The sequence below is a fragment of the Protomyctophum bolini genome, assembly GCF_963924005.1.
Source record: "Protomyctophum bolini genome assembly, chromosome: 17".
Taxonomy (NCBI): Eukaryota; Metazoa; Chordata; class Actinopteri; order Myctophiformes; family Myctophidae; genus Protomyctophum; species Protomyctophum bolini.
In genome coordinates, this window is record NC_137878.1 from 12,623,766 (window position 1) to 12,637,038 (window position 13,273).

Genomic DNA, 13,273 nt, shown 5'->3' on the forward strand with positions numbered 1-13,273 from the left:
ATGCTTATTGCTTACAGAACCATGACACCATATTGTTGTACCAGGACGAGCATCTTACCCTCTGTCCGAACTCTCCGGGTTCTCCGGGTAAACCCAGTTGACCGGGTGGTCCCTGGGGGCGGGGCACAAACAAACATGTTCACAGTCAAACACAGTTCATGGCCATGCACCAATGGTGGAAGAAGAAAGTGCTTCCATTTTGGACATAAAAGTATAGCCATACCATACTACTGCATTCAATAATATATCTACGTACTGTGAGTAAGAATTACATAAATATATCATGCTATTGAAAAATAAAAATGTAGTTGTGATCAACACTTTTATTAAAAAATAATAGTCTAAGGGCTCCATTTTGTCACCGCTATAAACCCCTTATCCCTAAACTTCTTTGTCTTTTTTTTTTTACTATTTTGAAAAACATTTTTGAATAGTTCAACTAGCCAATCTACATTGACACGTTGTGAGCTTGTAGAATGGCCATTTTAACTTTTAAAAAATGTTTTGCAAAATAGTAAAAAAAAAAAAAAGAAGGCAAAGAGGTTTAGGGATAAGGGGTTTAGCGGTGACGAAAAGGGAGCCCTAAAATCTACAAAGTAACCTGTAACTATAAAGCTGTCAAGTACATGCAGCATGAGTAAAAACTGTATACATTTGCCCCCAGAGATGTAGTGGGGTGGAAGTATAAAGTATCAAGAAATGGAAGTACCTCCAAATTTACTAGAGTAAATGTACGTAGTTATTTGCCTTGCAGTGCATTTAGGACACATGACTGCATGGCCTGTGTGATGAACCTCTCGGTTGCAACATGCAGATGAACAGGTGGTTTTTCTACAAAGCGAGACGACGTGCAGGTCGTGTCCAAGAAAGACATGCACAGAACAGGAAGCGTCTGGACAGGAAGCAATAGATCAAGATGCTTACAGGTGGTCCCGCGGGTCCTTCGGCCCCTGGAGGTCCGTGGGCTCCGGGAGGGCCCTGGAGGAGAGGTCACAGAGAGGTCACAGAGAGGTCAGATACATGGAAAACATGTTTCAGCGTTTCCTCCACTAAAACTAAGATGAAAAATGTTTCGTCGACGACCTTTTTCCACTGACGAAAACTAAATGGAGACTAAATAAAAACTACGCTATGATGATTAAAACTAAGACTACGATGTACTGACAATTTCGTCAACAGATAAAAACTAGACTAAAATGTTAGGAAGGGACTATAGTGGACGAGAGATCCAGTATAAGTCATTTTACAATTAGTTGCATGCTGAAAATAGCAGATCTACAAGCTCACAACGGGTTGTGAGCTTGTAGATCGGCTATTTTCAGCAAGTGTAAAATCAAATAATCAAAATCAAATACCAAAATACATTTGGTACTCAACTGTAGATTTAGTCGACTAACATCTTATGATATTTAGTCGACTAAAACTAGACTAACACTAAAACACTCCAGTTGACTAAAATGTGACTAAAACTATTCAAGAGACTATGACTAAAACTAAAATCAAAAGTCACTGCTAAAAACAACACTGCAGCGTTGTGATATATTTAACACAGTTCAAGTTCATTGGTTGTCTTGTAACCAAATGAACCCTACGTATATACTGTACAGTAACATGTACTGTAGTTGACCGGGTTCCCAACACTAATAGCAACGCTAAATATTTTCTACTATGGGTATATTTTGTGTTGAAAAATCATCCAATTAACATGGGGGCACTCCACGTTGCTATTCTGAAAGAATACAAGGGCACAAAATGTAGGTATATGTACAGGATATTTGATAAATATTATTAAATGATTCCTCACGTTTGCTCCTTTTAAGCCCTCTTGCCGAACCTAGAAATGGAAGCAACAATATGCAGGTAACAGTCAGTGCAATATGACGTGAATGAACAGCACACGTTGACGTTAAATCCATGTGAACAGCTACTGTATGTGAACATTTTAGCTGGTCCATGTATTATTGGATCTATATTTGGTACTCACAACATCCCCAGGCATTCCGGCAGGTCCCCTCTCTCCCTGTGAGACGATTCAGAAAGAAATCAAATAAAATAAACACAATATTAGAGCCAATAATGGACTATATGGATGACAATATAATAGCATCCCTTTGGTGATGATAATAATACTAATAATAAGGAGGTGTGTACATTGTTTATCTCTCACTGTAGGCCTGATGGGTGTGTATAGCAATATTAGGGGTGTGTGTGCGTGCGTGTGCATGTGCACACACACACACACACACACACACACACACACATGTACATGTGGGTGTGGTACATGCATGTGTGTGTGTGCGTGTCACTGGCACCATCGTCACTCAGTAATTATAGACAGGCAAATGAACTCGGCTATAATTTTTATTTTGTCAGGCAAACGAGTGGGCCGTCTTTGATGGCAGATGGGGGGGAGACAGAGGAATGTCTGGAAAGTAGAGACAGTAGCCTAGGAACCGAAGATAATGTCTTTCTTCTTGCCGTGATTTATGACTGCACGACTTTAATAACGCAACGATTAAGTCGTTTGTCTTTCCTGGATGTATCAAGGTGCCGGGCCAACGTTTACACAGTAGCACACCGAAGACAGTCAGACACTGTGCCTTTTCCAGTGGTGGAAAAAGTACTCAAATGTTTTACTTACCAGTAAACGTATCAATATTGCAATATTTAGAAATGCTCTGGAAAAAGTCTGGAATTCAACATGCACTTAAAGTACCAAAAGTAAAAGCACTCATTATGTAGAATGTATGTTTTCTAATCAAAATAAAAATCTCTAAAGTAGCTGACTATAGTAACTAAGTGTAGTACAATACTTAAGCAAATGTACTTTACACCACTGACCTTTTCTCCTTTGACCCCATTGGGCCCAGGTGTGCCAATCAGCCCTCTTAAACCCTGAGAATAGTAGAGAAGATATGGACCGTTAACATCACAGACAAATGGCAGGTGTACATAGATTGGTTTTGAGGGTTCGTTTTGTAACATTACAATAATTAGAGGGGATGGGGATGGACGGGGGGCATTTTCTTAACCACTTATGCCATATTGATTGATGGGATACTTTATTAACATGCTTATATTAACAATACAGGTAGTACAGTCAAAGATTATGCTATAAGAGGATCGCACAAAAAAGGATCTGTATCCATTGTGGTCCTTTGTACTCAATTCATTAGTATGATACAGCCAATACGATACAAATACAGGGATTCTAACAAGGTGTTCAAGGAGTTAAACTATGTTCACTAGCTTGTATTTTTGACAGTGAAGTACCTCAGTGAAGTTGTTTACTTAAGTACAGTCTGCCAGATTTGTTTTGATTTGTTTAACACACGTCAGTCTGCATTTCCCAAAAGGGGAAATGCATTCGGTCTGACCAGAAGCATGAGGTAAAACATAATCCCCCCCACCGGCTGTATGAATGAATGACCATAGGGGGGATGTCAAAAGCAGAGGGCTATACCTGACAGCATTTAGCTGTCAGGTATAGAGCTTCAAAACGTACATCTTTCCCCGAAGTGCCGGCTTTCCCAGACACTCCATCCACGCCTGCCGGCCCCTGCAATTTGAAACAAAAGTACAACAAATGATGTATTACATCTTGAAACCGAGTAAGAGAGAGAGAGAGAGAGAGAGAGAGAGAGGGGTGGTGGGTCAGAATAAAAGTGCAAAAAACCTCCAGAGGTCAGAACAAAGTTTAAACAGTTGACGACGTCAAGACAATGTGGCGTTTGTGAGTCACATCCCGTTCAGGTGTGGGACGGGTTGTTTGGAGAGCGGTCGGTCACCTTGGCTGAACAGAGGTGCTGAACACGTGGCACCTGTCTGTCAAGCACATCTTCCTTCCTTCCTTCACGCCTCGTTCAGCGCGCTGACCCCATCCTGACACCCCCCCCCCCCCACCTCCCCTCCCTCCCTCCCTCCCTCCCTCTCCCCAAGGACGTGGGCTCAGCTAAAACCACCACTTCCCCTCTCTCACCTTTACTGAGGTAAAGTGTTTTCACAGACAGGAAACCTTCACTGAACTGCCTGCAACGAGTATACCTGTCAACTGACAGCTTGTGACGTGACAGCTCTGAAACCATCCATAGCACCTGGCTGGCATCAGCAGCACATTATAGCATCGTTGTTGTCCGGCAGAAACCTTGTATCTCCCATTATTTTCAAGTTTTCAAGTTTTATGTTTTGCTCATAAATGTAACGCTCTACTACTTTGTTGTATGTACGTATGACAGTGTGTCATGCAACAATAGTAGTGAAAACAGCCAATCTATGCAACAAGCTCACGACACATTTCGATGTCTATTTTTGAACATACAAGATTTATAGAAACAGTCAATCACAAGGTTGATTTATTTTTATTTTATTTACTGCAGCAGCATGACAAACCGATGCATTATGTTCAGCATTCAAATGCTGTTGAATGTCGGTAAGCAGAGAAAAACGTGTCCATTAAGTGAAGTCATAACTGATGCCGCAAAGAAAATCCACCTTGACTTCACTAAGAGTCTGCACCTTCTCTTAATTAATTGACAGTAGAGCACAATCAGCTTGGGACTTCTGTCCCGCATAGTATTTGGGAACATACAAGGTTTCCATAGAACAACAACAACAACGTTATCGTAATGGAAAGCCAACCTCCTGCTTCCACAGTGTGCTTCAGAACACGGGGGTCAGGCGGTCAGCAGGGGAGAGAGAGAGAGAGAGAGAGATTGCGCAGCCATACGGCAAACCAATCCCCGCAGACAGTGCAGCTGATGTTTATATCTGCAGGTGAACCGAGGAGGACATTCACAGCCACCATGACATGTCCTCATGACAGAACTTTGGACACGCTCTGCCTGTGTTGCCAGATGTTGTGAGAGAAACCAGCGGAAAGCAAGCATAAAGGAAGCGACTGCAGGGGTTCAACAACAAGTGTTAAATATTTGGAATGTTTTTGAAAAACATTTTAACTAGGCCTACACAAATCTAGTCAAAACTAATGTGTGTGTGTGTGTGTGTGTGTGTGTGTGTGTGTGTGTGTGTGTGTGTGTGTGTGTGTGTGTGTGCGTGTGTCCGTGCGTGCGTGTGTGTGTGTGTGTGTGTGTCTGTCTGTCTAGCTCGCACAACATATTTTCAGATATGCGTCTGTGGAAAAATGCTTATAAAGTTGGGGGGCCTTTGACATTTTAAATAACCTTTAAGGACGCAAGAACCAAAAACAATACTACACTTTAGGAACAAGCCCAAAAAACAAAAACAGAGTGTGTGTTCTGTACCGTGACTTTACAGAAAACAAACACAACCCAGTGTGTGTGTTCTGTACCGTGACTTTACAGAAAACAAGCCCAAAGTCGCTCATGATAAGCAGACTTTGCAACGACTTGACTCTTTCCGTTTTGTTCGTTCCGTCCAGGTAATGTCATGGACATTCGAGCCACATCAGACAAAAAAATCAAATATCGCCCGCGCCTCAGAGGTCATCGAACAACGCTGGGAAATAAAACGCTTGGCTTTGATTTAGTGGCGCGTCGCTCCGTATTGCACTCTGGACCCCCGGGACGGAGGGAAACTATCGTTTTTTGGAAGTCTCGAGGAAAGACATCAACAAAAAAGCTGTGTGGTGCATGCAGGCCTTCAATGAGGTGCATTATGGTCCAAAAACGCCCCCACAGGTTCCCAGACAGGAAGCTTGGAGAGTGAATGAAGGAAGAACCACATCTGTTTGTGCCATTACAGCCCTCTCAGCTCTCCCTCTCCTCTGAAACACATGTTAACCCTGTCTTCAGTTTAACGTCACTCCATTCACGCATTCAGTGCAGATTGAACACTTTAGAGAACCATTTTGTAGTCAGTGGTTTTCTAACTTTTTCATGTCAAGGACCCCCAAATGTAGGTTTGGCTCCCATCTCACAAATATTTTGTGCCAAGGGACCCCCAGAAGCAAAGCTTTGAGTTTCAAACACATACACACATGTATACACTTTGAGAACCAATGCTTTTACTATTTGTAGTAAAAGCACTATTTTACTATTCTTTCCCATACACCAAATATTTGGTCAGAACGTCTCTTTGGTCAGAATGTTCAAGGAGCATGTGAGATTGAACCAGTTAATAGAACATTATATCCTGATCCCAGTCAGTGAAGCCAAAAAAGGACATATTATTTACCCTGGTTCCAGGAAGTCCATTCTGTCCGTTGGTTCCACGCTCACCCTGGGGAAAGAAAACACGATGTAACACACAGATTATAGTGTCATTCATTATTTGGTTCCCTAATACCGGGTCGGGACCCATGGTTGGGTTGCAGACCCATGGTTGGGTCCCTCTATTTTTTTGTTTCCTACATTTTTCTTTTAATTATTACCATTTCAAAGCATTAAAAAAAAACATTCCCAAAAAAGCTAAAAACTTTCATGAATTAAATACAAAATTCTATGATTTATTTTCAGTAATTTCATGAATAAATCAACGAAAATAATCTAAGAAAATCCTTCTCCACAATGTACTTACCAGTGTTGTTTTCGTCGAAATGGAAACTAAATGAAAACTAAGCTATGATGACTGATGACTAAAACTAAGACTGACAATTTCGTCAACAATGACAAAAACTAGACTAACATGTTAGCAAGGGACTAGTGGACAAGAGATCCAGTTTTTAAGTAATTTTACAATTTTTTGTATGCTGAAAATAGCCGATCTACAAGCCCACAACACGTCTCGCTGCGACGCGTTGTGGGCTTGTAGATCGGCTATTTTCAGCAAGCGAAAAAAAACAACAACACTGGTACTGGTACTCACAGATACACCTTTAGGACCGGGACCACCCGCACGCCCGCCATCTCCTTGCATCCCCTGTAGAGCGAAAACGCCAAATCAGTTAAAATCTGAACATAGCAAAATAACTTTTTATTATAAATGTGTGAATGAGAATTACAATACACTATTGTATAGTGTATACTATAGATATGCATGGCTTCATATGGAAAGTGTTACCGAAAACAGGCTAACAAATGCACATCTGTTCAAATCCAAACAGTCCATGCTGCCTATATTGAGAGCATTGAGGGGCTATATGTCACGATCTGTGACGTTTTCTGCTGTGTTTTCTAGTTTGCGTTATTGTTTTACTGTTCTGTTGTGCTCTTTTATTTTGTAGTATTTAGTGCCCTGGTTTCCTTTGTGGTTACTGTTACCTGTCTTGTCTCACCTGTGATTATTAGTTTGCTCCACCTGTGTCTTGTTGGTCTCTTAGCCAATCCCTGTCTTGATTTTGAGTTATGTTCACCTGTGCCCTGTTTTCCTTGTGTGTATTTATACGCCCTGGTTTTTTCAGTTCCTTGTCAGTTCATTGTTTGATGTCAAGTGTGATGTTGCTTGTTCCCGGACTTTGGTGAATAGAACCTCCTGCATTTTGACATATCTGCCTCTGCGCCTCCCCTGTCTGCATTTGGGTCCTTGAGGTGCTGCTGTGTCAGGGTTGAACTATAGTAACTAACCAATAAAGACCCAAAAGGGCAACAGCAGCTGCCACCTGACCGCAGGGGACATCCGCTATAGGGCTGTGATCCCCCACCCCCCTGATCCCACAGAACCTTGACCTCTGGCCTCAGTCTGAACTCACTCTCTGTACTCTCTTCTCGTGCAAAACCCTTTTTTAGGAGGGAGAACTTACATCTGCTAGCATTCAAACAGTGGTCGCTCCAGGGTTTGAGCCTTGTTAGTTTGAGTATCAAAGCACGCTGTCTAAACAGGAGGGACAGTGTGCAAATGGAACCAAATGGACCCAAGGGTACATTTGGTTCCATTTGCACACTGTCAGAGTTACACACCTGTAAGGGACCGTTTGTTTCCTACAAATGAATAATTTAGCTATAGGGACCCCATGGAATCCCCTCAGTGGCCCCTGGGGGTCCCAAGACCCCACTTTGAGAACCACTTGTCTAAATAAGAAATGGAAGCCCTAGCTACTATTTCTCCAATATGGTATTTCCTGTTCAAGAGAGAGGGAAGAATTTCAAGAATATGCCAGGAAGGCATAAACAATCCAGGTCCAGGCACTCAAGGTGGATTTTGTACTGTAGAGGCCTTTATTAAAATGGCTGGAAGTACCACACCCTGAAAAAGGCAAGCCTTTTCAGGGTGTGGTATTTCCTGTGTTTGAACATGAGAGGGCGCTCATTCCCTCTAAGCCTGAGCTCCTCTGTTTGACAGAGGAAAGGAATGGTCCATTTATTTTACTTTCAATATAAAAATGTTATTGTTTCCTTTTCCTGGTTTCCGCCCATACCACCCTCCCCCTGTCTTCAGTTAGTGGATTTGTTATAATTCGCCACCTACGAGTACAACACAATTAAATCCTTTTAGCAAACACAAAAAATAAAGTGGCTTGCGTTCTAAACTCAGGTATAGCGAGAGGCCAGCATAGAAGTCCACAAAAAAGCAGGCACTGAGCACACCACTCAGCACTCCATCATAATGGTCCTTTTTCACTATGTAAAATTAAATACCTATATACTTTTGCATGCCAAGAGCCTCACCCCCCATTTTTGTTTTCTGATTAAATATTTAGTTTCACCTTTCACCAAACACGGGCCAACCTAGCACTCGTCCGTCTCTCTCTCTCTCTCTCTCTCTCTCTCTCTCTCTCTCTCTCTCTCTCTCTTTCCATCCGAGGCGAAAGACCAACCAAGCCACCCCATTCTCACAGGAAATCGATAGTAGACCGGAGAGGTAATTGTCCAGAAAGAAATGTGAGAAGAATACACTCTGATGGTAGAGCAGACAAACGTTGCCTTTTGACTGTGCATCAAAATTACCTTGAAATCCCCCCCCCCCCCCCCCCCCTCATCCCATCATCGTGCCAAACACATGTGCACTAGTGGGCTTGTGAATAGATTAAAAACGGAGGACCAACGTTGTATTGGCTCACCTTCTGTCCTGCTAGGCCAGGCAGTCCTGAAGCGCCAGGGTTTCCTACTGCACCCTGGGTAAATAAACAAAAACAAGAAAGACAATCAAGCCAGTTGGTGTGATGCAACATCTAGGTTGTGCTTAGTTTTAGTTTGACAACATCTACAATGTCAAAGGTCAACTCTTAACCTACTGTATTTAGACCTGAGCTCGATTCTACACAATGTCTTCTAAATCCTGATAGTTTTCTGAAAAACCAGTGGTTCTCAAACTATTTCATGTCAAGGACCCCCCAAAAAAAATGAATTGGCCGCCAACCCCCATCTGAAAATATGTTGTTCCAGGGACTCCTCGTCAGGAGGACCACACATCTACCGCTGGACTAAGCTTTTATTGTTGCACCAGTAATACAGAGGTTCCAACCCCAGTGGTTCTGAAACGTTTTAAAATGCAAGGAACCCTATAACTGTGAGAGGGCACAAGTGGCACCAAATGGACCCGTGTACACTCTCAGAGTTATACAGACCTGTAAGGGTATACTTTGAGAACCACTGTCCTATGCGACCGACACCCGTACTGTGTAATGTCTCAATGGAAGAGCACACCTGCTAAGTTATTACATATTCTACCACACAGATTGCTTCAAATAAAGCTTTGTTAATTAAAACAACTTATTTAAGACTGAACGTGCTGTGCACGGATGATTTGATGTCTTACTCTCTCTCCTGAGTCCCCTTGCAGCCCGTCAATACCTGGTATACCACCGTTTCCCTGTCAAATACATGACCACAACTATTAGTATCACGGTCATCATCATATACACATTACAGAAACACAACAGTTAGTTCATCATGTCCACTTGGGGTCGTCCACAACCTTCTCGCCTTTCAGTCCGGCGCTGCCTTGCAAGCCTCCGCTGCCTGAGTCGCCCTGTAGAAGGAAAGACGCGTGCTCGTTAAGACCTGTCAGGTGATTGATGTCATGCACGTGTAAATGGCGGGAAGGCGATGTCGGGCGACGATGACACGTGCTGTGAGAACGTCTCAGCCAAACCTGCGGTTACTTATACCTAATACAGTTATATGGCAGAACGTGGTTTAGTTCATATAATTAGTACCATCTTCATCACAAATGGCAGCACAGGAGTATTGACACAATGACATGGGGTTAGAGGTGAATGGACAAATTACAAACATGAGACGACAGACAGTATCGGCATGAGACAGTAAGAGAAAGTTAACCACTTTAACCCTACACGAATATTGTTGTTGTCAGAAAACCTTGTATGTATGTTTCAACCCTTTTTTTGGGGGGGGGGGGGGGGGGGGGGGGAGTGCCCTACAGTGTCGCAAAGATAGCAAATCTACAAGCTCAAAACGTATCACGTTTGAGCTTTGTAGATCTGATATTTTGGCTATTTTGGAATTTGAATCTTGAAAAGTAACAGTTTTGGACATTTTCATTTTCATTGGACACACTGACTTATACTTTGTTGCATGTGTCCCGCCAGGGGTTTACATGCACTTGGCCCCCTCCTTTTTCCCCTTCTCAATTGTCCTTGCCAAAACAAATAGTAGATCTACACGCTCACAACATGTCACACTGCGACATGCTGTGAGCTTGTAGATCGGCTATATCTTTTGCCAAATGTCAGGGACAGTATAGGGTTGAAGTGGTCAAATTCACACACAAAACGCCTCTTACAAAGGGCGAAACGTGACACACACACAAACAAACAAAACATGGAAGTAAGGGTTAGAGAGCCAGACAATGCTGTCGAGATGGCCCACTGAGAATCCACGGCGGTCAAAGTCAAACGCCTTTCAAACAATGACAACTCAAGGAACAATGCCTTTCTATTGTCTCTGCCTAACGTCGCACGTTTTGGTTTTTTGTACACTGATGTCATGTCCCGCGCCAAAGGAATCTCTTGGAATGCAAAAATGAGAAAAAGCAACGAGTCGTGCTTTATAATTGCATAGTACCACGATGTCTGTTTCCCCCGCCGCAAGACTTCACCGCGCTTCATAAACCACTTTACAAGTCACCAAATGCGGCCCTCTAATTATTTTAGGGGCTTGTATCATTTTAACGCACGTCATTTCATCTGCACAGATCAGTAAAGGTCCCTTATCCCGCAGCACCCTGTAATGAAAACACTGTCACACAAAATGAAATAAAAATAAGCCTCCACTAGTATTACACGGGGAAATGCTTGTGCTTGTCTCTTAAAGAAATAATTAGAGGCGATGAAAGTGAGAGTGGGGGAGTGCATGGGAGGACGTGCTCACTCTCACCCCCCCCCCCCCCCCCCCCCCCACACACACACACACACACACACAACTCTACAAACACTGAACTTTCTTTTTTTTTAAACCACACCATACAGGCTGCTTTTGCACCGGACCGGTGTTTAATACGTTTAAACATTGACAAAAACAACAGGGTTCTCTTTCCGGGTCGGTGTGTGGGTGGGGGGTGGATTGAAGGCTCATGCAGGGATATAGAAATAGAAACGGAACAGAGCAACGGGGGATACTATGTGCAACATTATGAACTGTGTTTAAAACCTTCAGGTTTTGTAACGCAGCTTGTTGAAGTAAAAATATGCAAACACTGCATGATGAAATGAGTGTCACTCTTTTGAGGCACTGTCATTTCACTTTTGTTAGTGTGAGAACTTTCTTGAGGAAATAAAAAAGCCGTGTCTTGTTTAGCCCCCCCATCTGCCATGTCAACATGGCAGATGCTCATGCGAGTGTTGGTGACTTATGTATAAACTTGATTTCAGTGCCACAACGTCATACTTCAACAGTACGACCAAGTACTAGCTTGTATATCTGCTGTTTTTGCTACTTTTGGGAATCTAGAAAATGTGGACAATTTTAGACATTTTCTTTTCCTACAGACACGCCCCCCAAATTGTGACACCAGGTTAAAAGCGGATAAAGCCAACAGAATGTACTGTACACCGCAACTAATTATTATAACTATACGCTATTATTGCACCCGTATTATTTAGCAATAATAATAGCACAAATTACAGGTGCATTTCTCACCACTATTTCAACCTGAGCGGGTAAGGTGAAACAGTGGGGGGGGGAGCGAGAGAGACTGAGAGAGAGAGAGAGAGAGAGAGAGAGAGAGAAAGCTGGTCTTCCAGACCACTTGTGGCCGTCGTTAAGTGTCCTTCTCTTGGACAGCTGCTATGATGCATGCCTAGGATTTAGTCTGAGGGGGGAGAAATTATACCGCCAGGCTCCCAGCTGGCACTGCCACGGGAGCACACAGAGTATGTGATTTGAAACAGACTGGGTGGGCGTGAGCGTGGGCAATGCTCTCTCTGCTATACACATCCTCTGTGGTAAAACCTGTCCTGTAATTCTGACAATGACACACTGGAATCTATAAGTAATCGCCCTCTCCTCGCCGCCACTCCCCACCGAGGGGGGAGAGAGAGGTACAATATGGAAAATGCAAAGTATGATATCCATTTTCGGCATTTTCTTTTCTTATAGTTGCTTTAAGTCTGCAGTGGTGGAACGTACTGTACTTTATACTTGAGTGAAATTTTGAGGTACTTTTATAAATTATTGTAGCCTCCACTACAATTATTTGAAAACTTTAGTTTCGAGTTACTTTGTAGATTCACTATTATTATTATTATTATTATCACAAAACAAACATTAACCAATTAAGCCCTATATTTTATAATGAATGAATTTGAAAATGCTCTATAAGCACACAACGTGTTGCATTGCAAGATCAGTCTTTTTTTTAAATAAATTGCATACTTTTCTACAATGAGTATATTCTTACGCCAACATTTTTGTACTGAAAACAGGACTTTTCGTACATTGTGGTACCTTTCTTTTCACCGCTGGTTTCTCAAACTATTAACGACTCAACATATTTATCCCCTTACACTTGATTACATTTCAGTGTCTCCATGGGGGAATTGGTCCTCTGCATTTTAATCCATTCATAAGGAGCAGTGAGCAGCCACAGTGCAGCGCTCAGGGACCAACTCCAGATGTAATGCCAGTACCTTGCGGACAAGCTGGGCACTGGCAGGAGTATATGTATCTGGCATTCATCTCTTTTGGTTTCTGAGGAAACCAGAGTACCCAAAGGAAGCCCAACGCAAACAAGAACATGCAAACTCCACACAGAAAGGACCCCCCCTGGCAGGGTTCGAACACGGGACCTTCCTATGCAGCATTTAGACCTATTTGATCCTTAATTGATGTGAGCACGCAATTGGGGATTAAGGCCGGGAATCGAACCTGGGGGGCAATCTCTACCCTGCGGCCGCTTACTGTGTGAGGCAACAGTAGTGCTATGGTCAAGGGGTGCACGCACATCCACACATTTCAAC

The 13,273-nt window shown here is 42.8% G+C and overlaps 1 protein-coding gene across 3 annotated transcripts in view; it reads right to left on the reverse strand.

The window, feature by feature from the left end:
- The window catches only part of col22a1 (collagen, type XXII, alpha 1), an 82,484-nt gene that overhangs the window by 42,459 nt on the left and 26,752 nt on the right, over window positions 1–13,273 (reverse strand). For 2 of the 3 annotated variants that reach the window (XM_080788248.1, XM_080788249.1), the window contains 11 exons: window positions 9,772–9,825; window positions 9,613–9,666; window positions 8,915–8,968; window positions 6,784–6,837; window positions 6,154–6,198; window positions 3,506–3,559; window positions 2,842–2,895; window positions 1,985–2,020; window positions 1,805–1,834; window positions 925–978; window positions 59–112 (listed from right to left, as the gene is read on the reverse strand). In XM_080788248.1, coding sequence (XP_080644374.1) covers window positions 59–112; window positions 925–978; window positions 1,805–1,834; window positions 1,985–2,020; window positions 2,842–2,895; window positions 3,506–3,559; window positions 6,154–6,198; window positions 6,784–6,837; window positions 8,915–8,968; window positions 9,613–9,666; window positions 9,772–9,825 — 543 coding nt within the window. The remainder of the gene's footprint in view (window positions 1–58; window positions 113–924; window positions 979–1,804; window positions 1,835–1,984; window positions 2,021–2,841; window positions 2,896–3,505; window positions 3,560–6,153; window positions 6,199–6,783; window positions 6,838–8,914; window positions 8,969–9,612; window positions 9,667–9,771; window positions 9,826–13,273) is intronic. The other variant, XM_080788250.1, reaches the window with a different exon arrangement.